At 49.0% G+C, this 25,248-nt stretch overlaps 1 protein-coding gene across 1 annotated transcript in view; it reads left to right on the top strand.

Annotated features, from left to right (window-relative positions):
- SH3PXD2B (SH3 and PX domains 2B) overlaps positions 1 to 25,248 on the top strand; it is a 94,358-nt gene that overhangs the window by 54,892 nt on the left and 14,218 nt on the right. Inside the window, exons 5-11 of the mRNA XM_069483850.1 lie at positions 4,648 to 4,739; positions 7,772 to 7,797; positions 12,304 to 12,438; positions 15,775 to 15,879; positions 19,729 to 19,846; positions 22,021 to 22,247; positions 24,376 to 24,425. Of these exons, the coding sequence (XP_069339951.1) occupies positions 4,648 to 4,739; positions 7,772 to 7,797; positions 12,304 to 12,438; positions 15,775 to 15,879; positions 19,729 to 19,846; positions 22,021 to 22,247; positions 24,376 to 24,425 (753 nt within the window). The remainder of the gene's footprint in view (positions 1 to 4,647; positions 4,740 to 7,771; positions 7,798 to 12,303; positions 12,439 to 15,774; positions 15,880 to 19,728; positions 19,847 to 22,020; positions 22,248 to 24,375; positions 24,426 to 25,248) is intronic.

Genomic DNA, 25,248 nt, shown 5'->3' with positions numbered 1-25,248 from the left:
GTATCATCTGTATGGGAAAAAAAAACAAAAAAATTAACTAGCCCCTACCTCACACCGCACATGAAATCATTTTTAGGGAAATTAAAGACGTAAATGTAAGAGGCAGTGTTATAAAAGGTTTTGGAAGATAAAATAAGAAAATATCTTTATAATCCCTAGGTATGAAAGGGTTTCTAAAGATGCAAAAAGTACCAACCACAAAAAGATGATTTATTTGGCTGCATTACATTTAAGAATGTCTGCTCATCAAAATACAAATGAAGACATGACTCAGCTGAATCCTGCCACACATACAAGCATATATTATCAAGCAGCCTCATAAATAGCCACTCAAGTTTTTCTGGAAGCTCATTGAAATGCCAGCTGTCTGTCTGACACCACTGTACATGAATGATCCCCAAAGGCAGATGCAACCACATTCTAGTGGCAGGATCAGCTAATCCTAACCGTGGTCTGACATAAAGTCCTCAAGTGGCTGAACCCAGGACAGATTCAGAATCCTAGACCCAGGGCACCATTCTGAAGGTTGTGCAGTATGGGGCTCATGCAAGGACCACAGTGTCTAAGAATATTTCTAGAACATCCCTCATTTCATCAGAAAAAAAAATTGTTTCTAATAACTTATGCTAATGAAGAAGGCTGTGCTGTTGATCCAAGATGAGAATAGCTAAATCCTTGAAGTGGCCTTTTCTGAAGCTGGACGTCTTTACTTGCTAAAGTGTTTGTTCCCAGTGAGGAGACTTCAGGGATTAACTGATTGTCGTTAAGATGTAGCTTACATCTAACACACACATGAGCGTGTGTGCCCATGCCATGGTATTTCACAGTAAACTATGACAGCGTAACAGCAGCATTCACCAGACTTCAGTCACTTGAGACCACCCTTCCAGATTTTTGTCATATACTACCACCTGTATTATCATTAATATTTTTTCTTTAAGTTAACTCACTTCTTCAACTTCTTGATATATATTAGAGGAAACTTTACATCAGAACCATAATATAAAATGGGTGTCATGTGCCATAAAAGTAAAAATAAAAACAATGAAACAACAACAACAAAAAGTGTCTTTAAATCCAGCCAGCTGCTTTGGCCTGCCTGCCTGAGGCTCTGCAGAGCCTGGTCCTGCTTTCAGGATGCAAGTTAGAAAAATGTTACCTCTGTGGGGCATTCTTTTTGAAGTTACAGAGGATTGAAAGAGAACTGAGAAAACATGAGCTTTCTCCCTAGCCAAGGCATTGTCATTTAACACAATCATCTTGCTGCCTCTAAATTCACCTTGGGGAACCACCATATTATTGTACTTGGTGCAGTACAGAGAACCAGAGGGGTTAACTAATATTTAACAAGCAGCTAAGTATATGATGGAAATCTTCGGCCACTTCTGTAGCACAGTCCTTCAAGATGGTTAAGCCCATTTTAAAAATGAGCAGACTGAGGCTCAAAGAGGTAATGGGACTTGGCCAGAACCACACAGGTAGAAAGTGACAGAGCCAGAATCGGGAGCTGGTTTTGTCTGACCTTCGTCGTTACCCTATGCAAGCAGGACTTGCTGTCCTGTGTCGTGCCTACATTGACCAGCCACATCTGTCCAAAGGGCCAGGATTCGTTCCAGAACAGAACTGAGTTTTGCTTCTTTGTCACTACTGACCAAACGCAGGACAATCCTGGAGTGTTTCAGGAGAATTGTTTCTTTGCCATGGGTCATTTTTACTGTTAGCCAGTCCCTCCAAAATGAAAGGGGCCAACGTCAAAGCATTTACCACTGCCTTCTGTTAGTAACTTGGCTTATTTTATGGTTTGGAGGTTTGGTTTGGCTTTTACTTCTTAGGAATAGCTCAAAACCAGAAGAGAACCTGGCATTGTTGGGAGGTTTCTGTGGGCCTCGTTGTCTCTTCCCCTCCTGGTCTATTTGGAGGCTCTGCCCATTTCAGCAAGGAGCACCCAGGGAGGGCCCCTCCAGGCAGAGATGATGACCACGCCAGGGGCTTGTGCCCCACACCCACCCAGCTCTTTTCTAGCAGGGCCATGTGGCCTGGGCCAGCCCTTTCCCTCATGTTATTAATTCAGCAAATACTTTTCAACTAGGCATCATAGGTCTCCCCAGCACTGTGTAGGCATGTGAGGAAGGTGGAGAAGGAACAGCCACCATTCCCTTGCCCTCTGTGGATTTGGAGTAGAGGAATGAAATCAGCCAGCCCTGGTCTCTCATGTCCAAGTCACCACACCAGGGCCTCCGTTTCCTCATCTCTAGAACAGGCCAGCCCTCCCAGGATTACATAAAGGGATACAGAGAAATGCATTTTGGAAGCCACCAAGTGCTGAGCCATCGTCAGGGAGTGCAGTCTTGGGGAGCCGCAAGATATTTGCACACAAAGCAGCCAGGACACAGCACGGTCCAGCATATAATCAGCTCCTTCATTATGTGGTTCCAACTGCAAGAGCTGCAGGATTTTTAGAGGAAAGAGAGACCCACCAGGGGGGTGGGGGTGGGCAGACAGCAGTTTGTCCTGGCCAGGAGAATGACTGCTCACTGCTCTGACCCAGAAAAAGAAGGGGGACCAGAAAACAGGGGCGGGGGCTGATCTTCCCTCTGGGACTCTGCCTCAGGCCTGGAAATGGTCAGTCCTTGGGGATTTGCAGCAGAGCAGGAGTTATTTAAAGGTTAATTTTAAAAATCAGTGCACCCTTTAGGTCAGCAACCTCTACCCTCCAAAAGATGGAAGAGTGGACAGTGACCAGGGAAGGTACCCTATGGAACCATCCACCCTCTTGGAGTTGTGTTTTTCCACTTTAGGTCTGGGGCACGTTGCATGTTGTGGGGGTTGGCTTAAAGTTACAGCCTGACTCAAAAGTCATGTAAGGTCAGCAACCCAAGTGTCCATTGACAGCCAAATGATAAGCAAAATGTGATATGTATGTACAATGGAATATTACTCAGCCTTTAAAAGGAAGGAAATTAAACAACATGGATAGACCTTGAGTGGATGAACATGATAAATGAAAGCAGGCCAGACACAAAAGGACAACTACTGTATGATTCCACTTATATGAACTACCTAGGATAGTTAGTTCATAGAGACAGAAGATGGAATGGTGGTTGTCGGGACTGGGGTGGGAGGAGAGAGTTATTGTTTAATGGGTACAGAGTTTCCTTTTTGCAAGATTAAAGAGTTTTATGGATGGATGGTGGTGATAGTTGCATAACAATGTGAATGTACTTAATGCTACTGAACTGTACACTTGAAAATGGTTAAGATGGTAAATTTTATATTGTGTGTATTTAATCACAATGAAAATGTTTTTAAGGGGGGGGGGAATAATCATATAGGGTCAAAAGACCCCTGAAACCCTATAGAAGGTACCAGATTAGAAACCTCCATTTGTCCCTCCGTTGGTCCATCTGAGCTCAGATTGGCATATCACTTTAGGAGTAGGTGGTGAGCTTTTAAGGGCTGGTTATATGGAAAATGCAAGACATGTCTCTTCCACACCAGACCCCCCACTTGGTGAGAAGACACATGAGAGGCCCCAGGGAACTGAGGCCTTCTAGGAGAGAACAGAGCCCTGGCTCACTGCAGAGCATGCACTGGTGGGCTGATATGGCTGGCAGAATCACCTATGCAATTTATACATATGCCTGTGCACACTCCTTATGCAGGTGTTTGTAATAAAATGTATGCGTGAACCAACTCTAGAACCCTGGGATCTGCATCCCCATCACCCCAGCCCAGGACCTGAGCCAGAGGGGGCTTAAGTAAATATTTGTTAAACTGAGCTGTTAATTCATTATGGAAACATGTCTGAGTTTCAGACCCTTTAATGAGCAGGATATATCCTGTACTTGTCTTGTACTTGGCACAGAAACTGTTGCAGTGCTGGGCCCAAACAAAATGCCTGCTGAATCACTGAATGAATACTTGTTGATAAACTGGCATAACAAGTGCCTAGTCCCACTTCGTGCCCTCTGCCGACCTCCTCATCGAGCCCATCAGCACAGTTGAAGGTCCTTCACACCCCCTCCAATGAGCCATTGAGGCAAGTTAAAATGGAATTGGCCTGTGGGAAAGCCCAGATACTTCAACCCCTCATTAATCTTAAGACCTGTAACCTCTATCCAAATCATAAAACAGTCCTTTCACTTTAACTCCTCAGATTCGTGAGTTAAGACACATATGTAAGCATGTTGGAAACAACCTTAATGTTTACCAGTAGGCAACTAGTTGAATAAAGTATGATACATCTGTACAATAGACACCCCGTATCCAGTATAGATGATTTTGTAGAGCAATAATGAAGTGCCATGAAGTTGGCAATTTACTGATAAATAAAAGCATCAGTTTACAAATAGCATGTACGATATGGTCTGATTTTGTCTAAATATGTGTATATTATTTGTCCAAATATGCCTATTGTATATATGCATGTATATACATACATAGTAGGTGGGGGAACTTTTCAGAAATGCACATTCTCAGGCCCCTCTGCAGACCTACTGAATCAGAAACTCTGGGCTGGGGCCCGGCCATCTGTGTTTTAGCAAACCCTGCAGGTGATTCTGGTGCTGCCCGAGTTTGAGCACCACTGGCGTGCAGCATTCCGGACACCCTTTCCTTCCTTTGGGCTCACCCGTGTCTCTTCCCCAGGCTCTGATCCAGCTGCCCCCCTACATCTCTCAGTGCGATGAGGTGCTGCAGTTCTTTGAGACAAGACCTGAGGACCTGAATCCCCCAAAAGAGTAAGTAGGTTTGTGGGCTTCCCCAGATGGTGCCCCACAGCCCTCCCTCCTGCCAGTCCAGCCTCCTGGAAGCAAAGCAAAGTGGAACTCAGACGAGGTTTCAGTGCTTGAGCCTCTGCGAGACCAAACTTCGCTTAGCCTTCACATCTCTGCAGGTGGATAATGATCGTCCCATTTGACAGGTGAAGGGAGCTGGCTGAGTGCCACTCCTGTAATCCCATAATACGCTGCCTTTGCCGCAGCACTTTCCAAAGTGTGTTGAAACAGGGCGGCCTGTGAGCCTGGGAGTAGAGTCATCTTGGTTTCTCTTCCGCAGAGGTAGGTGTGCTCAGGAACTGTTAGGGATGTGAATTAATGAGTGACAGAGACCAGCACAAGGTCCCATTGCTGGTGAGTGACAGGGTAAGGATTTGATCCTGATCAGCCAGGCTCCACAGCTGTCCAGGATGTGCCCTGACTCCCTGTCGCTCCTCTCCCAGTGGACAGGCAGCACCCCCAGCTGCCTGTCACTGCACAGCTGGCAGGCCCGGCCACTCAGCACACACACGGCACAGAACCCAAACGCTGCCTGCCTGCCCGCACCAACAGCCCTGCCAGCCTGAAACACTGGCATGCACATGGCACCTTGGGGAAAGAAAGAAGGGGTCTGGCTGGTGGAGAAATAGCAGCGGAGAAAAGAAGAGCCCAGGCCCAAGTGCTAGGGCCGCCCTGGGGTCACAGGAGCGGGAGCTGGCAGAGTTTGGGGTCCATTTGGGCTCTCTCAGGAAGGGCTGGGAAGTGCCAGGCAGGCTCTGTGGCAGACGTGGAAACTGCTGCTCTGAGCTCTGAGCTTGCTGGTTGCCGCAGTCAACAGTGACAAGCAAGGCCAGGCTTTGCTGAACGGTCACAGCGCAGTGGGTGTGGCGGGTAGTGTGCTGAAAGAGAAAGACACACGCTGCTTTTTGGAAATGAATCTGTTAAAGTCACAAAACTTATAAGGAGAAAACATCAAAGAATTTTAGCAGGAATGGGCAGGCCTATATATATACACACACATATCGACATCCAGAATCAAGTTCAGAGGTCACAGACCTCTGAGTTGATCACTCCAGACTAATGACTTGAGTAGCACACAGATGAGTAAACTTCCTGCAATAAATATCTTCCAATAAATGCCATCCCTGTGACAGTTTCTCATGGCAGGCACACACACAGGAGTGCAGCCCCAGGCTCCTGGGTTTGGCTCAGCTCCCTGCCTCTCCCGAGCTTGCTCTGAAGCCTTATTACATGGTGGTTAAAAGCCCAGACATTGAATAGACATTTCTCCAAAGAAAATAACAAGCATATGAGAAGATGCTCAGCATCATTAGCCACCAGGAAATGCAAATCCAAACTACAGTGAAATATCACTTCATGCCCACTGGAACAGCTATAATCAAAAAGATAGATAGATAACATGCATTGTCCAGGATGTGAGGACATCAGAACCTTCATATGTTGCTCGTGGGAATGTAAAATGGTGCAGCTGCCGTGAACGTCAGTCCTGCCATCCTCGAAAAGTTAAACCTAGAGTCACCATATGCCCTAGCAGTGTAACCACGAGGAATAAAAATAGACATCCATACAAAAACTTGCACACAAATGGTCACAGAAGTGTTATTCGTAATAGCCAAAAAGTGGAAACAACCCAATGTCCAGTAACGTGATAACAGGCAAACAAGTTGTGGTCTGTCCTTACAGTGGAATATCATTTAGCAACAAAAAGGGATGAAGTACTGATAAGTGCTACAACAGCCATGAACCTCGAAGACATGATGCCAGTGAAAGAAACCAGTTACAACAAGCCACACATTGTATGATTTGTTGATATGAAATGTCCCTAACAGACAGATCGTTAGAGACAGCAAGCAGATGAGTGGTGGCCAAGGGCCAGGAGGAGAGAGAATGGGACGTGACCCCTAATCAGAACAGAGTTTCATTTTCGGGTGATGAAAATGTCCTAGAATTAGATAGAGGTGATGGTTGCACAACCTGGTGAATATACTACAAAACCAGTGAATTTTATACTTTTAAAGAATGAGTTTTATGGTATGTCAATTATATCTCATGTTTTAAAAAATTAGTTCAGGTAGAGGCTGTACTACTTGCTAGCTGTGTGACCTATAGTAATTTGTGGGCAAATTACTATTCTAAACCCCTCGTTATCCTTATCTGTAAAATGGAGATAAAACTAGTACTTATTTCCCAGGGTTATTGTGAATATTAAATAAGTAAACTAAACGTAAGTGCACTAAATGTGTGTAGCACTAGCAGGGTACTGGCACAGGGCAGTACCGTTCAGTGGTTATTAGCTAATGCTACTCTTATCACATCTGTCCGAACCCAACCACTGGAAATTTCTTTACTAATGAGATAATTTACTTAAAAGTACTTTGTAGCCCCTGATTTGTGATATTATATTTGTAATACAATCGTATTTATAAACTCTGGAATGGTCTGACCAATGCAAGGGAGGCATCATTCATTAGTTCCTGTGAATTCTAGCCCACAGTAGTGTCTGTCCTGTCACCACTAGGGAGATTGCTGTGTTCACTGCTATCCAGACTTCTACCCAGTTTTAGTGTGTTCCCCTCACCAGTTACTGCCAAACACTTTCTGCTCCTTGTCTACAGCTAGGGGACCCTGAGAAGTGGGGCAGGGACCTCTGCCCTGCCTGAGAAGGTAGGTGTCAGGCTTGGTGCAATATGGCGGCCTAAGTCTTGTTTTCAGACTGCGCAGCCCCCTTCAACTCCTCCCCAGGGCCCTCCACTCTACAGATAAGTGGAGACACCAGTCCCCAGGGCGCAGAGCACTTTTCAGGCAAAGGGAGAAAATGAAGAGGAATTCTTTCTTTTTTAGGAAGTCTGGGTCCTTGGGGTTGGCTTGGGTTTTATTCAATCACTGACGGTGTTGTGGGGGATGGGGAACCGCAGTTCCCTAATGGAGTAACTCATGTCAATCCACATGAAGTACTGACTCACTACTCTTCCCTTCTTGCTTTCTTTCCGGTACAGGGAGCACATTGGGAAAAAGAAATCTGGTAAGAATATTTTCCGTTTCTTCTCTTCATTCAGTATTCAGCATACTCCTACTGAGCACCTACTGTGCGCCAGGCCCTGAGTTCCACACTGGGGATACTGTGGGTGATGGATGGATGGAAAGGTGATGGATGGATAGATGGATGGGTTGATACCCTGCCTGTTTCCCAAAAAATAGGATTTGAGGTTTTTATGCCCAAAAAATTACAAAGTGGACAGACTTCGTGTCTTTCCGGGAGAATGTCTTTGTGAAGCAGGAGCAGCAGACCTCTTCCTAACCACACTGCACGAAGTCAGATGCCTTTGATGCTCTTTATACACAGTGATGCGGTAGCTCTGAGCTAACAGCATTCTTCCCAGGTGTGGGGAGGGGTCAGAAAGGAGGGACTCTGGGTCTTGAAGAATGAGCAGGAGCTTTGCATACAGTGAAGGACATTCTGGGCTGAGGGGACAGCTGAGGCCCGAGCTGGGAGGCAGGAATGTCTGGTGGATTTGGGCCTGATCATTTGACATGCTCGTCGCCAGGCCCAGCCTCTGTGCGTCCTGCCATCAGCCACTGTTCTGGGCAATAACAGATGCAACGTCAAGCAATTTCTATGCTCACTTTTATTGTCCCTAAAGTAAATTATCTTCCTTCCTAAAAATCTTTCCATTCCCTGGATGACACAACTCTTCTATCAAAAGCAGTCGTGGAAAAAGAGAGGTGGGAATTTGGGTATGCAGAGGAATGATTGAGTTCTTGCCTGCGGTTTATAAATGTCGATTAACAACAGCCCAACTTTCTCTTCCTGCTACCCAGAATCATCCTCATCTGCAAGGGCCTGGCCCATACCATGTCTGGAGCCAATGTGGTCTTCAGAACTTCCAGAATTCTAAGATCTTTAATTTCCTACTATGCCAGGAGGTTTGAAGGGGTTGATGAGGATAAGGGGGGTGGGGGGACATGCAAGCAGACATCTCAGAAGTGAAAAAGGATACCTCCTCTCATGGGCCTCAGTTTCCTTGTCTGTAAAATGGGGATAATCATAGCAGTCTGCCTCATAGAATTATTAAAGGATTTATAATAATATGTGTAAAGCACTTAAAACAGTGCCCAGCACATTGTAAGTGATAAATACTTGGTGCTATTTTTATTTCAACTGCTACTAATATTTGAAGCACATGGGTGTCCCTGACCAGCATCAGTAGGAATTCCACATTCAAAGGCTTGGATACCTTTACTGCCCTTTGGTACAGGGCCTGTGGTCAGCTTTATGGGCCCTGAGGCCATTCTTAGAGGGAAGAGGAGAGAGGAACTGGACCTCTTTGCCTCAAGGTTGGCGTCTGGAGTTAACTCTGACCTTTTCCCAGCCCATCTGTTTACAGCTCTACTTTCTAGTTTAATAGGTACTAGCCAAAGCCATGGCATCCTGCTAAAGCTGCAAATAGTTCTGGAGCCGCAGGGATAATTATATGTTTCTTAGAAAAGAGCGGAGAGAAGAGGAGCTGCCACTCCAGGGCTGGCAGAGTTTCTGGTTTTGAGTGTGCAGAGACTTTCGCTGGAAGGAACGGGTGTGGGAGGGGAGGGAAGAGAGGAAAGAGACAGCTCTGGTTTGTGAAAAACAAAAGTGTCCAGTTGGAACAGGCTTGATGAGAGGACTTGTCTGGAAAAGAGAGAAGAAGCCCTAATTTGTGGTGACCACTGTTACATCATTCACCTGCAATGATGGGGGACGGATTTATTTATAGTTCAACTGAGTGGAAAATAGCATCTTTTTTCATTCAAGCTAAGCCCCATGCTGGGATTAGCCTTATTTTTTATCTGACCTTTGAACACCTCCTGTATTTTAGAATCAGGCTTCTTGATTGAATTTTAAAGGGATTTAAGGTTGACAGACTAACTCCTGAGATTTCTGTGCCAGAACTCTGAGGTGGAGAAGGCTTATCTGTCTCTGGCATTTCCCAGTCTTGACTGGCTGTCTGGCTCCTGCAGACTTTGGCTAATGTGGTCTCAAATTCTGCTCATCATGCAGAAAAAAAAAAGGTCTTCTCACCAAAATTCAACACATCATCTGATTAGTTGAGGAATATCTTTCTTCTTGATTTTTCCACCCTTTACTTATTTAAGGGTTCTCTTGTTTAGTGACTCTTTCAGCAAGATTAGCAGTATAGTGAATTTCTGGAAGGAAAATTTCACTCTACTCATCATTTTAAAAATCCAAGACATGTCATCATGAAGAAAAAATGCCCAAATAGAAAACTGTTGTGGTAGATTAGGCACTATAGCCCTTGAGAATATTTGATAGCACTTAATAATAAAATCACCCTTCCACTGTCAAATTTCCTCCTTTCTCCTGACCTGTTTCTTCTCTTATATTTTCTCCTGGACCAAAAAAATTATATTCCTTGCCTAAGCATCCTTTGATTTCATACTTGGCAACTCTTACAATTTAGCTGCCTGCCTCAATTTTTAGGTATTGCAACTATTATGCCTTATAGAGCTTGGCTGCAATATCACCCTCCACCAGTAGGAGTCTTCATTGCGCTGAACGGTCTGAAGCCTGGTTTGAGACTGCTGGTAGATCAAATGAATGAACTTTCTGCATCCCTTTCAGTAAGTTCAGTGCTCTGAGTAAGATGAAAGGAACTTGCTCTGAAAGAACTGGTGCTGAAAAAGCAACTTCATGTGCTCTGAACCACTTCATGACAGAGAACTACAGTCTAGAAGCTACTGCCATGGAAAAACAACGAGCAGGCGGTAGGGTCGGACCTGGCCCTAGAGCGGGTCTGGGGGAAAGTTCCAGCCCTGAGCCCTGTCCCAGTCCCTGCTGTGCTCCTGCCAGCCCAGAGTCCCAGCCCACACTCTCTGTCTTGCTCATTTCCTGGCTTCATGTCTTGCTCACAGCAAGGCTTAGGATTCCCTGATTCTGTCACTGCTCAGAGTTTTGCCAGGTCCCACTGGCAGACTAGTTAGGAGAGTTAGTGCAGGAATAAATAGACCAGTGTGTTCGTGAGAGTCCTGAAAATTATCTGTGGTACAACTGTGCCACCACCAGGTGTTAAAACTAGGCGGCAAGAGTTGAACTTTTTGGACAGAGCAATTTGGACAAGCGATTCATGGAAACCATAGGAAAGAATGTTTTGAATCAGGACTTTCAGGGAAAAACAGGGCCCGAGGGCCACAAAAGTCCAGACAGCTTCCCACCATCTTCCGCCAGCTGCTCTAAAGGTCACTCGGCTGTCTCTTCTCTGTGGAGCTTCTGAACTCAGGTGTCCCTTTAGTTTAAATCGCCTGTATTCTGTGGTATCTTTTCATTTATGTATGGGATATGTCTTAGTGCTCAACCAGGGCTGCACAACTCCCGGGGAGCCGTCCACGCTGAATCCTGTGGAAACGGCCTCCCTGGAGCCACTGTCCCCTCCATTCTCCCCTGCCCTGGTCCAGAGCCACTGTCACCTCTTGCCTGACAACTTCATGACCTCTGTCTGGTCTCCTGCTTTCTTTCTGGCCAGCCTCTGGTCCGTTCTCCACCTGACAGCCAGAATTATCTTTCTGAAGATGCAAATCTAATCTTGTCATTCCCTCTTAAAACCCTTAATTGACTTTCTACTTTGAGGTTAAAACAATCCAAGCTTCTTAGCTTGCCCTGAAGGCCCTGCCTGATCCGACCCGTGCCTAGCTCTGGGACCTCACTCCAGACCACACTTGTCATGGGCTTCAGCCCCCCGGCCTGCTTCCAATTCCGAAGGCCCCAGGCCCTTTCCCATCTCAGATCTGCCTGCACCACTCTTCCCCCATCCCCTCCCATCTCAGGACCCTGTTCTATGTCACCTCCTTAGGGGGATCTTGTTCACTGCCCCATTTAATACACATTCTCTTTCCCATTCTTTTTCTGTCCTGGCCTCCTGGTTGTCTCCAGCAGTTCATTTATCACAAACTAATGCTTATGTAAGTCTTTGTACTTCGATCACATATACTTGTATATGTATCTGTCTCCCTGACTAGATTGAGTTACTTGAGGATGGGTGTCACAGCTGTTTAATTCACATTTGTACCTCTGGCGCCTAATACAGTATTTGAAACATCACTGTTGACTTCACAGATTAATAGATGAGTGATTTTGGATGGATGATTAGATGGTTGCTGGATGATGAATGGGTGTTGGGTAGATGATGGATGGATAGATGGTCAAATGGTTGGTGGGTAGTTGAATGGATGGATGGATGGAAGAATAGTTACGAATGAATGAACTTTCCCACTAGGCTGTCAGCTTCCTCAGGGTAGGTACCATATCTTAATCAACTCTGAGCCCCCAGTGCCAGCACAGAACAAGCACTTGGTAAATTTTGGTGGTTGAGTGAGCAAAATGAATAGAGAACAAATGGATGAGGTCACCCTTGAGACGAGTCCTATGACTGCTTCTTCCTGTTTGGAATGTCTTCCTGACCCACCCCACTCCCCTGGCTCCTGCTCATTCGTGCATGGTTGGTGGCCAGATGTGATGTCTGATTGCATTTCCTGTCCACAGGGGGTGACCTGACCTCGGTGGACCCCATGGTCCTGGAGCAGTATGTGGTGGTGGCCAACTACCAGAAACAGGAGAGCTCGGAGATCAGCCTCAGCGTGGGGCAGGTGGTGGACATCATCGAGAAGAACGAGTCAGGTGGGGACTAGGCTGCCTTTCTCACACACACTGTCACCGAGCCCTGGGACAGGAAACACTGGGAAACTCAAGCACCGATATCACCAATCCAGGCTGGCCAGTTTCCGCAGATCCAGCCGAGGGCCCCCGAGAAAGTGCCCCTGCTTGCTCACAGCGCTCGAATGCCGCACATGGTCACAACTCTCCAGCGGCCTGTGGGTCAGGTGTTGCCGCTTTGTTCTGAGGTTCACATTTCATAAACATTCCTTCTGGTTTTAAAGCACCTGGAGACAGAGTCGAGCATCCCACCGGAAGTGTGCTCCGTTGGTTTGCCTGTGACCACTCCTGGGAGTCTCTAAGAAGGCTCCGAGAGCTCTGGGCTCTGACAGGCAGGTGTGCTCCCTGTCTGCTTGCCCTGCCCGCACGGGGCACAGACACCAGCTGGGTCTGGGAGAGCGTAAGGTATGATTAAGGCTCTGAGCCTGGATTTCCATCTGAACTCCACGTTTCACAGCATTCCAGCTTGCGTCATCCTCTGACCCTCAGTTTTCTCATCTGGAAAATAAAAACTTCTGCTCTAAAAAGCTATTATAAGGACTAAATGAGATAATATAGAGTGAGTGCCTAAATCTGTGCTTGGCACACAGTAGGTGCTAAAAATGTGGGTTTCCTCCCCTTGTGGCTTCCTCGGCCCAGAGCACCCCCTGCACACCACTGAAGGCCAAGAGCAGGGAGCATGGCATGCGCAGATACTGTCCGGGAAAAAGCAGCGTGAAGCACTGGCTTCGCTGTGGCTAAAATGTGATGTTGGCCAATATCATTAACAGGCCAATCTCTGTGACACCCCAGTGACTAGTTAAGGTCCAAAGAGTAGGGGAAAGACGTTGTTTCCAGCATCATCTGAATCATGTTACCATTAGTCATGAGACCAACGTTAGTTGACCAAACCTCCTTAATTACCCAACATAGGAATTGTCATCCCTGCTTCACAACTGAGAAAAACAAGACTCCAAGTGACTCAGTCACTCACCCAGGATCTCACAACAAGTTGCAAAGCTGGAATTCCAAACCAATTCCAGCCGACCCTATGGCCTTGTGACTTTCTAATTCCGAGAATGAGTGCAGATTGTGCAGTGTGGCTGGGAAACACCATGGGGACGTAAAGACAGGAGTGCCCACTGCTCTGGGGCCCCCGGCTTGAGGGCAGTCAGGTAGGATGGTTGCTGGAAGAAGAGTGGAGGCCAGGGTAGGGTGTCGGCACGTCCAGAGGGGGGCGGGGCGATGGTCAAATCTTCAGGTAGCTAACAAAATGGCAACATTTTTTTAAGTTATATTTTACCTGTCCAAATAATACATGGATACATTTTTCTTAAAAGATTAATGATAAATCTATTTTTTCCACCAGCTTTAACCCTGACCCCTTTCTAAACCTCAGGATAGCTCTTCTTGATAATGATATATATATATATATATATATATATATATACACCCACACATACACACACACATATATGTATACACACACATACATACCCATACATACATATCTATACACATACTTACACGTATATACAGCATATTTTGTGTGTGCATATATTTTTGTTATATTTGTTATATAATTTTGTTATATAATTTTGTTACCACTGGGTTTTTTAAGCCCAGTGGTATCATTCTATACATTTTGATTTACAATTAGCTTCTTTTTTAGTCAACATCTAGCTCCTCTATACACTTTTTAACATCAGCGTAGTACTCGATGCCTGAATAAGCCATATTTGCCTCTGGTGTGAACAGGGCTTTGTCTCTGTGTGCACGTCACTTGTTTCTTCAGGTTAGATACTGAGAAGTGGGACGGCTGGGCCATGAGACACCCACATTTGAAATGTTAAGGCACTGCCAAAGTACCTGCTTCCCCAACAGCGGCTGCTTCAGTCCGCTCTCCTCCGGCAGTGCACCGGGCGTTAGTGAGATGGTTCAGAGCTCAGAGACAGCCTGGGTTCAAGTCCTGTCTCCGCCACTTTCTATCTTTGTGACCCTGGGCAAGTCACTGAGCCTGGGCTTCCCCATTTGCACAGTGGGGGCAATGACAGCGTGCCTCGCGCAGCTGCTGCAAGGATCCAGCATCTTAGCAGGGGTGACGCACTCAGGACAGTGTCTGGCACGTCATTGCTATCGTCGTCGTTGTGACAGGTTCCTTATCCCCATGCAGATATTTACAAACACGACTCTTCAGGAAAGCACAGAACGTCTTTTCTGATTTCTGGTCTCCCGCAGGTATAGCAGCCCCCGAGTTCGGTTCATTCTCACTGGGCACACACAGAGGTGCCAGTCACCATGACGTGCATTTTGGAACACGCCATCAAGTCATGCAGAAAGTAACTTCCCTTTCAGGAAGGTGGGGCGCAAAGGCCTCCCTGAAAGACCGGGAGGCTTGCTCGAGAATCTGCTCCTTACTTCCTTCTCTGCCCCTTGGGGTCTCCGGGGCTTGGAAGAGTGTGATCTGGGGAGCAGATCCCATTTCTCCATTTATATCATATGGAGCCCGCTGGGCCCTGTGTGTGTTTCCTCTTGCTGCTACGACAAATGACCGCAAACTTAGTAGCTTAACACAACACATATTCCTTACCTTACAGTTGCGTAGGTCAGAAGTCCAGCATGGGTCCCACTGGCCTAAAATCAAGGTCTTGGCAGGGCTGTGGCCCTGGACGGGTCTGTTCCCTTGCCCTTTCCAGCTCCTGCAAGTTGCCTGTGTTCCTTGGCTCGTGGCCCCGTCTTCCACCATCAGAGCCAGCGATGTCGTACCTCTCTGTGTCCTTCCTCAGCAGCCACATCTCCCGCTGACTTCTCCTCCCTACCTCCTTCATATTTAAGGACCCTTGGGGTTACACCAGGCCCCCCCCCCCCAGATAATCAGTGTCTCGGAGAAGTTATTAGGGCAGAGCGCTCAGTATCAGACAGCCCTGGCACAAACCAGAGCTCTGCCGCAGGCTGTGTGAGCTTGGACACGTTCACACACCTCTTGAAGCCTCGGTTTCCTCATCTGTGCAGTGGGGATGGTAATGTGAAGATTGTAGAATATAATGCAAGTAAAATGGTTGGTGCATTGTGCATCTCAGTAAAGACAGACATTTTTTATTCTCATCATTTGGGACAACCTTTCTCTCCCCTGTCTCAGGCTTAGGAGAAAGTTCCTTGTTAGCCTGTTTTTAGCAGTTAGCAACCAACATTGGTAATTGTGTGCTACCCGTAAAATGGTAACTTTTCAGCCTTATCCTGAGCATTAACTGATTGATATAGTGACCCTCCCAGGCCCCACACTCGACCTAACTAACATCAGTCCACACTTCACTTCCCTAGGTTGGTGGTTCGTCAGCACCGCCGAAGAGCAAGGCTGGGTCCCGGCCACGTGCCTCGAAGGCCAGGATGGGGTGCAGGATGAGTTTTCCCTACAACCTGAAGAAGGTAGGAAGGAGCTCAAGCCTCCACTTGCCGGGGAGAACCTGTATATCACCCATACTGGGCTACTTCCTCCCTCATGTCTTCCTTTGGCCAGGGCATGGGGTCAGGATTAAGGGCAAGCCCACCCTTTCTAGGGTCCTTTGGGACCCAGCCTAGCTGAGCCTGGCCACAGCTGGGGCCCTAATGCCTTCATGGGACCACACGAGGCTCCAGCCTGATCCCTGTGAACACCTCACTATTCCTCTGCAGGATTATTCTGGTGGCCACGATGCCGGAGTTGCTTCTGGCTCATTTGCAGGACATTTGGCCCCATCTGTTTAAAGACCTCTGCTTCCTCTGCTGGTCTAAATGGCCCTGGCTGGAAGTCCCTCTCCACTGAAACCCTCCACTCACCCACACCCATGCTCCTGGTGTTTTCTAGGGAACCTTCCCTACAAGTGTCCTCAATGGTGGTTCCTGCTGTACCGGAAATACTAAGGGCCAACCAACCCCCTCCCCTTGAAGCAGTCCCCAAACCAGAGCATGAATTCACCTTTGCTGATAAACAGGGGTTTTGGAGTCACACAGACCTGAATTTTAATCTCAGCCGTACCACTTGCTGGCTGGGTGATCCTGGGCCAGTGGCTTGACCTTGCCACGCCTCAGCCTCCTCATCTAAAAATGGAAATGATGATATCTATATCACGGGATTTTCTAAAACATTAAATGAGATCCCACATGCAAAAAATCTAGAACAATAAATAACCAGGAACAATTATTACCATGTCAGCTATACCTTACCTAAGGTTTGAGGTTTTTTGGCTTTTAGTTGATTGTTTTGAGAAAGCACAAAGCTGCTTGAAGCATATATTTATGAGAAAAGAGTGTGGGAAGGGGGATGTTTCTGTGCTCAGAGGCTAGCAGAGAAGCTGTATATGGTTTTGCATTTAGTTGGATTACAGCCGACACCCCTCAGAGTAAAGCGTCTGCATTTGCTCTGTGTTCGTGAGGGATTGGGCTGACACGGGGGATTACGGGGGAGTGGGGGGCTAATGGAAGTCAGAGCCCCCTCAGACAGGTAGTGGTGACCGCCGTGAGCACGCCTCTGCCAGGGACCGGTTATTAGCCCCATTTTACAGATGAGGAAGCAGGGTCCAAAAGGTGGGGAGACTTGCTTAGGGTCCCACAGCTAGAAGATGGAAGAGGAACCACATTTTGCTAAGAGTCTGCACAGTTTCCTTCCCTCTCCCACGAGTAGTGCCTCTTTATAATCATGCTGGGAATCGAATTATGTCTGGCCGATGCCTCTTCACTCAAGTTCAGGGTTAATACTCAGGAACTTGGTCTTTCTAAGACAGCTGGGGCTTGGAATAGACTCTGAAGCAACGCTCTCCTGGGTGGGAACCTGCCTCTGGACGTTGCAGTGCTTTCTTCTCACCTTTGCCCTCTGCCCTTCCCCCACATGCTGGCCATCCAGTCTCCTGGAGGTACTGGTCTTTGCCCCGGCCCGTGGGCCGCCGCCGGACTCTGGGGGACTTGTATGCCATCAGCTGGCGTCAAGGTGCCTACCTCAGAGTTTTCTTCCCCGTTTGGTGTTTGGAGCCAGGTCCCTGCATCTGCATGAGCCTCCCTGCTCTGGGACTGCCATGCCCGCTGCATGTGAGAAACAGTGATCTTGTCTGTCTTGTGTGTGTGTGTGTGTGTTGGCATGCGGGTTTGGGAGGAGCAAGCCTGGGGTCTTTCTTGACCTTGGGGCTCTAAAGTTTCCCAGGTTAAAAAATGATGCCTAGGAGTTTCTTTAATGTTAAACCTGTGACTTGTTACTTTCTTCAGGCTTGTCTGAGTTGCAAGGAAAAGAAACTCATGTAAGCTAGGTTAAACAAAAGGGGAAATATATTGACTCATATCACTAAAAAGCCCAGGGTAAGGCTGGCTTCAACATGGCTGGATCCAGGTGCTTGAAAATGTCATCGGGACCTGGGACTCTCTCACCGCCTCTCATGATGGCAGCAATTCCAGGCACATTTCAGGGACATCTACCAAAGAAAGAGCTTCTCCTTCAACGAGTCCTGGGATTGGTTCCAGTTAACCCACTTGGGTCACCTCCATCCCTAAAACCAAGCGCAGTGGCCAGGGGTTGCAGCACTTTGGCCCTGCCCTGGTGTGAGCGCGGACTCACCCGAACCGTGTGGGTGGCCAGAGGCTGGGGTACCCCTGGGGAGGGCACAGGCGTGCTAAGGAGGAAGCATGAGCAGGTGCCCACGGTACGGTCAATGGATGGTCCACCTCCACTTTGTCTGGAATCACTGAGCATCCCGTGGATCCCAGAGAGGGCCTCCTGGGTGACAGAAAATCCTTCTGTGCGATTCAGCTGAAGGGTGCAGGGCCCCCCAGGAGTTCAGAGCTCCCAGAACTGACTGCATTTAGCCTGGGGCCCAAGCAGTGCCATTGTCCACCCAGACCAGGCAGAACTTCTGTGCAACTGTGGGGTTGGACCCCTCCACCCCTCGCAGCCCGGCCGCCCAGCCTGCAGCTGCCGAGAACGAGGGGAACAGCTGACTCTGCTGAGCACAGGATATGTGCAACTTGAGTCAGCGCAGCCCCCACGGAGCAGGTCAGCAGGCTAAATCAATAAATAAATAAACTCCCTGTGTGTTTTCTGCCTCCCTCTACACCAGCTGGGCAGGCCACAGACAGCCTGTCTGCACCAACATACTAACCATGGACACCAGGCCACAGCTGGCTTGGTCACTAACCTAGAAGCGGAAATGTAACCAAAACAGGAAAGCCCTCTCCTCTCCTTGCTGGGCTCCCCTGGGACACCCATCCATTTTTCTCCATTTCAGCAGCCAGAGCTGACGACACTGGGGGTGGAAGCTGTTCCCTCCTCCTTTGGAGCACCCCGCCTGAGTGGGACAGGGCAACCCTCCCAGCTGAGCCCAGGCCCCTGGGTGCGCCGTGGGAGGGACACAGCTGGAGACGGCTCTCGGGGAGGAGGGTGGGTCTGCAGGGATGGTCCCATAGCTTCAGGGGTCGGTGAGACCACAGAGAGTGGGGTGGAAGGAGCCCAGTCACATTAATGAAAACTGAAGCTTCAAGCATGGTTGGATTCAGGGCCTTGAACATAATTAATGAAAAACGAAGATCAGTTACCAGCTGGGTAATGAGAATTGCTAGCCGTGACCTCCTTCGTAGTGATTTCAGCCTGAAACCATCAACCTGAACCATCAAGTTCAGCTTATCCTGAACTCTCCACCAGCGAGAACTGGTGAAGAGCCACCGAGGGTTCTAACCCCTCTGTGTGAGCACGGTGGCTCCCGCCAGCCCTTTGGAGTTCATTCACTTATTCATTTACTAACAGTTACTAAATATTCCAGGCACCAGGCACCATGGTAGAGATATAGGAATGAACGAGACAGACAAACCCCTGCCTTCATGGAGTTCACATTCTAGCAGGGAAACAAACACGAAACACAGTAAATAAGTGAAGTGTATGTTATGTTACAAGGTAATTCCTGGTATGGGGGGATAAAGAATGCACCAGGGTCAGGATGCATGCTGTGGGTCGGAATGTGGTGCAAGGTAGTCAGGAAGGTGACCTCTTGAAGCACAGATCTGAGACAGGTGAGGATGAATGTGTGACACCGAGGGGTTTCAGAGGCAGTGGGACCTGCCCTTTGTCCTGTGTCCTGTTGCTGCTTGCACAGGGTCATCCAGGGCTAAGTGGGAGTCTGTTGGGGGGGGGGGTACACAGAAATCTCTGGAACAAATCTTCCCTCAATAGGCAAGGGCATCGCATGGCATCCCAGGAGAGTCGGCATCCCAGGATTCACAGTGTCCTGTTCTGACCCCCGCACCCTTCTGTGCCCACAGAGGAGAAGTACACAGTCATCTACCCATACACAGCTCGGGACCAGGACGAGATGAACCTGGAGAGAGGGGCCGTGGTGGAGGTCATCCAGAAAAACCTGGAAGGCTGGTGGAAGATCAGGTACCTGCCACTGCAGCTGGGTGGGTTTGGGGTCATGTGGGCTCCGGCTTCACAGAGGTCTGTAGTTGACCGCGTATGGCTGAGGTTTCTGCTGAACCATGGAAGGACACTTCTCTGTGCTGTTTGGCCTCCCTCCCCACCCACATCCTTCCCTAAAAGTCCATAATAAGCAAACCTTCTGTAAACGCACCGAACCACCGATAGCAGCAGCCTGGCTGAGCGGCTCCACCTCCAGATGTTTCTCAGAATGATTAACTGGAGGTCAGAGCTGCCCCGTGTGAGTGATGGCCCACACTCCAGCCCGCTCTCAGACCAAGATGGTGCGTGAACACCGCGGGGACTGTGACCCATCCTGGGGCAGGTACTCTGCCTTCATCTCTCAGAGTCCAGCAGGAGAAGCAGGAGGCCTGCATTTCAAACACTGTTTCACAGCTCTTTCAGCTCTTGATGCAATCAGAACGTCACAGGCAGGTGGCGTGGCCAGCTCGTCCTGCCTTGCCTGTGACATTCCCAGTTTTAGCAGTGAAAGTCCTGGGAACCCCTCCGTGGTCACTCCGGTGGGCAGGCTGTGACTGCAGGAAATGAGGGCAAGAGAGGAAGACAAGGTCCCTGCAACCTGGTGTCTGCACTGTGATGTGTGGCAGGACATTAGGTCCGCACAGGAAGCGAGCGAGTACCACTGCGTTCATCATTCATTCAGTAGACACCAAGAGTCTGTGTTGGGCCAGCCCTGTTCCAGGAGCTGAGTCGACAGTGAGACACAGTGGTTCACACCACCCAGCGCAGAAGGCAGACTCATGAACAGTGACAGAGCAAGGCTCAGTGGTGTGTTAGAGGGACATGCGGGGACTTTGGAGCACAGAGGAGAGGCTGCTCAGCCTGGAGGTCAGGAAGCCTTTCTGAGCGAAGGGGTCTCAGAACTGAAATTTGAAGGAGTAGTGATAACGCTAGCTAACATATACTGAGTAGTATGTCATCTTGCTGAATGACAAATTATCCCAAAACTCAGTGGCTCTGGAATTGGGGAGTGGCTGAATTGGACTCAGGGTCTTGCATGAGGTTGTGGTCAGGCTGTAGTGGGGGCTGCAGTCATTCGAAGGTTTGACTGAAGCCAGACAGTAACAGAGCAGGACCTGAGCCATCCCTTTCTCACCCAAAGCCCACTCCCCACTGCACCTCTCTGTTTATGGCTTTGTGTCCCTAAAGGATGAACTGTTTCATACTGAGTGGATTGTATGGTATGTAGCCTGACATTTGTAACTGGGACATTCCTTCTCAGAGGGTGTTTTAAGATTGATAGACACTGAACTGTGCAGATTCCTACCTCCTTATTAATTCGCTTCCAGTTATAAAGGACCTTTTTTTGTTGGAACCCAGTGCTATTTATTAATAGCTCTTAAAGTGATCCTGGACATGAGGTTTGGCCCTGCCATATACCATTTTCAGTCCATTGGGTCTGTTCAACTTTCCCCAAAGGTGCAGCCACCTGTTTTGTGGGTGCTGGTAAATGTTTAACAACCAGCTTTCCAAGGGAAAATATTCCGAGTTTCGGAGTTTCCCAGTTGCCACAGGGTAAACACTCCCACCTTGTGTGATCTCAGACTCCTGTGTGATACTGCTGAGCCTGGAGCTCGGGAGAGATGTGCACAGCTGGCTGTCACCTCTGGTCCAGGTGACCCCTCTGGTCATTGCTGTTAAACTGAATTCTGTCGTGCAGAGAATTAAGTGATTGTTACACTCCTCGAATTCCTTTGGGGGACCAGTGAGCTGGCCTGTCATGGTCATCATCACTCCATGCTTCAGTGACAAGCAGTTAATGCTTGGCAACCCTGGATCCAGCGTGTCTGTGCCCGGCTTTGCAGCAGGAGCTGGGCCGCTGGGCAGAGGCAGCTAAGCACAGAGGTGAAGAGCCCAGACTGGAACTCACCTGGATGGGGGGGTCGTGGTGGTTGCCATGAGAGAGGCAAACGCGGCCAGGTTGGAAAGGCCTTGAAGGCCAAGCCGAGGGCCTTGGCTGCACCAGGAGCAGGGAGCAGCGTGCTGGCCTCCGGCCCGGGGCAGTGATGATCCATCACTCCTGCCATCTGGGACCCGACGTGGGTTTGCATAGGAGCATGGCCTCTTCCCAGGGGGCTGGCAGACAACTTCACCAGCATCCTTCCTCCTCCTCGCAGGTACCAGGGCAAAGAAGGCTGGGCCCCCGCCTCCTACCTAAAGAAGAATAGTGGGGAGCCCTTACCCCCAAAGCTGGGCCCTGGCTCACCTGCACACCCGGGTGCCCTCGACATGGACGGTGTTGCCCGGCAGCAGAACACAGCGGGCAGGGAGCGGGACCTGCTCAACAACCAGAGGGACGGCCGGTGTGAAGGCCGCCCGGTGCCCGATGGCGACGTCAGGCAGAGTGAGTGATGCCCACCCCGGCTTCCAGCGCCTGCGGGCCCACTGTGCACAGAACCACGAGGCTGTGTGCTCGGGGCTTCTCTCGTATTATCCCTCATGCTTGCAGCAGCCCTGCTGCCACCGCCCTGGTGATAAGGAAACAGGTGCTCAGAAACCCTGGGTAGCTTGTTCAAGATCATTCAGCCAGTGAGTTGCAGAATCTGAGTCGAGAGGCGTTGCTTTCCTACCTCAGGTTGTGTTTTTTCCCAATATCTCACACAAGCTACTGTTTTTGAAGCACTTACTATGTGCCAGGAATCTTTTAATTAGTCTCACTGACTCCTCATAACTACCTTTGAGGCACTTATTACTTTCGTCTTACAGATTAGGAGTCAGAGAGATGAGATGGTGTGTCCCAGGCCACGCAGCTAGTGAGTGGTGGGGCTGGGATTGAGCCCAGGCATGCTGTGCCCTCTCCACTCCCGTGCGGGGCCTCGCTTCTGAGCCAGAGGAGGAAAAGGGTGACCCTGTGTTGGGCTCACTCCAACAACGCCTCTCCCATCTTGCTTTTCAAAGCTTCCCCGTACTATTCATAGTTTACCTTTTAATGTTCCCAGCACACCTGAGAGTAGAGCTCATTGTGGTCTGCATTGTACCCAGGACTCTGGCTGCGAGTACAGTGTCCCACGGTCCCATCCTGGTCATGCAGGGCAGGGGGAATCTGTCTGTTGAAAAAGGACTTCCTGCTACCCATGGAGATGAGGCCACTCCTCCTGGCTGAGCTTCTCTCAGCTGTTTCTGCCAAGTGGCAATGAACTCCTTGAGTCACTCAACCAAGCTTCATTCTCTCTGCTCAGCTGAGAAAACACTGATCACGCTGTCACGTGCCATGCAGGGCTTCTGGCCAGCTCCGAGTTTCTGTGATTCTGATCTATCGTGGCCAAGAGCATAAGTGGATTCCCATTCGCACCAGAGGAGCAAATGAAAGTCCGCAACCTCATGTCTTTGTTAAAATATAGGTTAAGTTGTTAAAACCAAGACCCTCCCCACATAAATGCATACACCCAATGAGAGTGGGTCAAATAGTCTAGATATTTCTCACTAAACAGTCCATGTATATACGTCCAGGGCTGATACGGCAGCTCCATGCAGTCAAGAGTCTCGTCACGCTGCATCTGGCCTGTGTTGCCCTTACCCACCTGCTCCAGTATGGCGAGCCCCTAGTCTAGCCAGTGGAAAGCAGGCAGAGGGAAGCTGCACACTTCCCACCATCTCTCACATCTCACTGGCCAGAAGTTATCACATGGCAATACCTAGCTGTAAGGGAGTCTGGGAAATGGAGTCTTTACATAGGCAGCCAAGTATCTTGGCTAAAACTGTGTTGGTATTTATTCTAACAGAAGACAGGGGGAAAGGGAGCTTGAGGGATTAGCAGTCTCCTCCACACCCCAACTGCCGAACTGCCCCTCTGTGCGCACTCATTCTGAACCAGCTCTGGAAACACATGAGGTTACCCCCTCAGTGTTCTGCCTTTAGCAGGGGCTTCGGACTGCTGCAGAGTCATTCTCCTCCTGATCCTGAGGCCCAGAGGTAGGGCAGCCGAACTCCAGAGTCAAAACCCCTGAAGTCAGTAGCCTAAGCGTGTTGGTTCAGTTTGTTGATGTATCGTTCAGTTTGGGTTTGTTCTTGAGCACAAAACCAGGCACGGAAACATGTATTGCATGCCTGCCACGTGCCAAGAGCTTCACAGATGTTTCCTTTTATTGCACTGCTGTCCCCAGGAGGCACACATAGTTATGCCCATTTTACAGATGAGGGCCTTGTGCTCAGAGAGTCCGTTAATCTGTCCAAGGCCAGCAGCCAGTGAGCTTTGGAGCTGGGTTGGGACCCATCTCTGTGTTATCCTGAAGCCTACGTTTTCTGGCATTCCTGGAAAGTTTTCCATTGCTTGAGAACTCAGCACCATCCTCTTCCATTCCTGTGTGGAAAAGGTATGGAAAAAGCCGTGTTGAGAGGGTGCTGCGCCATGTTGAGTTAACTCCTGTGCTCAGGCTTCTGCAGGAGAGAATAAACCTTTCCAGGCATCCAGTTCGGGAATTTTATCTGCAGAACTCTGCACGTGGGTGAAGTAAGCTCTCATTTCTTCATAGGATCACCAAAGATGAGGCAGAGACCCCCTCCTCGCCGGGATATGACCATCGTAAGTGGACCCTTGCTGCTGGGGGCCCGGCCCCCGGCCTGGGGGCTGTGAGGGACGGCCACTGGCCCCTCACGTGGCCCTCGCCTCTCCAGCGATGCTCTTTCCTGTCCACACGGCGGCCTTGTGACACAGGCTGTGTGAGTGCTAGGCCCACTAACGGGGCCGGCCTGCGGCCCAGGCAGATGAAGCAGTTTGCCGGGGCGCAGAGCGTGCCTGTAGGGGTCAGGCCTCCGGACCTGCTCTCTGCTTCCTGAGCCACTTCCCTTTGTCTCAGATCAGTCCTCTCAAGTAAGGCCACTCGAGGCCCAGGCTTGGATGAGCCACACATATCCTTTGTGGTGCCATTCTGATGTTCTTCCAGATTCCATTTTTAATTTTCTAGGGACCTTTTTAGCCAATACTTTGAAAAGTGAGCTTTCTTTTTAATGTCTGCCATTTGTTGAGCACCCGTGGGGCGCTGTGCTGTGAGCTGGGTGCTTCACTACATTAACTTATTTAATACTTGCAGCAACCCCACCAGGTAGATTCTGTTATTATACCCACTGTATGGAGATAAAACTGAGGCTCCGAAAGGGGAGCTGATTTGCCCAAGGTTGCAGTCATCGTCATCATTGCCTACCCAGATGGGTCTGACTTGGAAAGCTGTGTTCTTCACACAACCCTTGCTGCCTCCTATGTCAGGGAATGCTGCCTTGCCCCAGATCTTCATTGCAGCCAAATGTCCCGTGTGTCTTGTTGTCACTCTAAAGTTGAAGGGCCAGTGCGATCTCATCTAGGAGATGACGATCTGCATGGTCCTCCTTGTTTTGTCCCTTAGAATCCA

The sequence above is a fragment of the Eulemur rufifrons genome, chromosome 10 (genome assembly GCF_041146395.1).
Source record: "Eulemur rufifrons isolate Redbay chromosome 10, OSU_ERuf_1, whole genome shotgun sequence".
Taxonomy (NCBI): Eukaryota; Metazoa; Chordata; class Mammalia; order Primates; family Lemuridae; genus Eulemur; species Eulemur rufifrons.
Note: the sequence above shows the minus strand (reverse complement) of the source record. Positions and strands in the feature narration are given on the sequence as shown.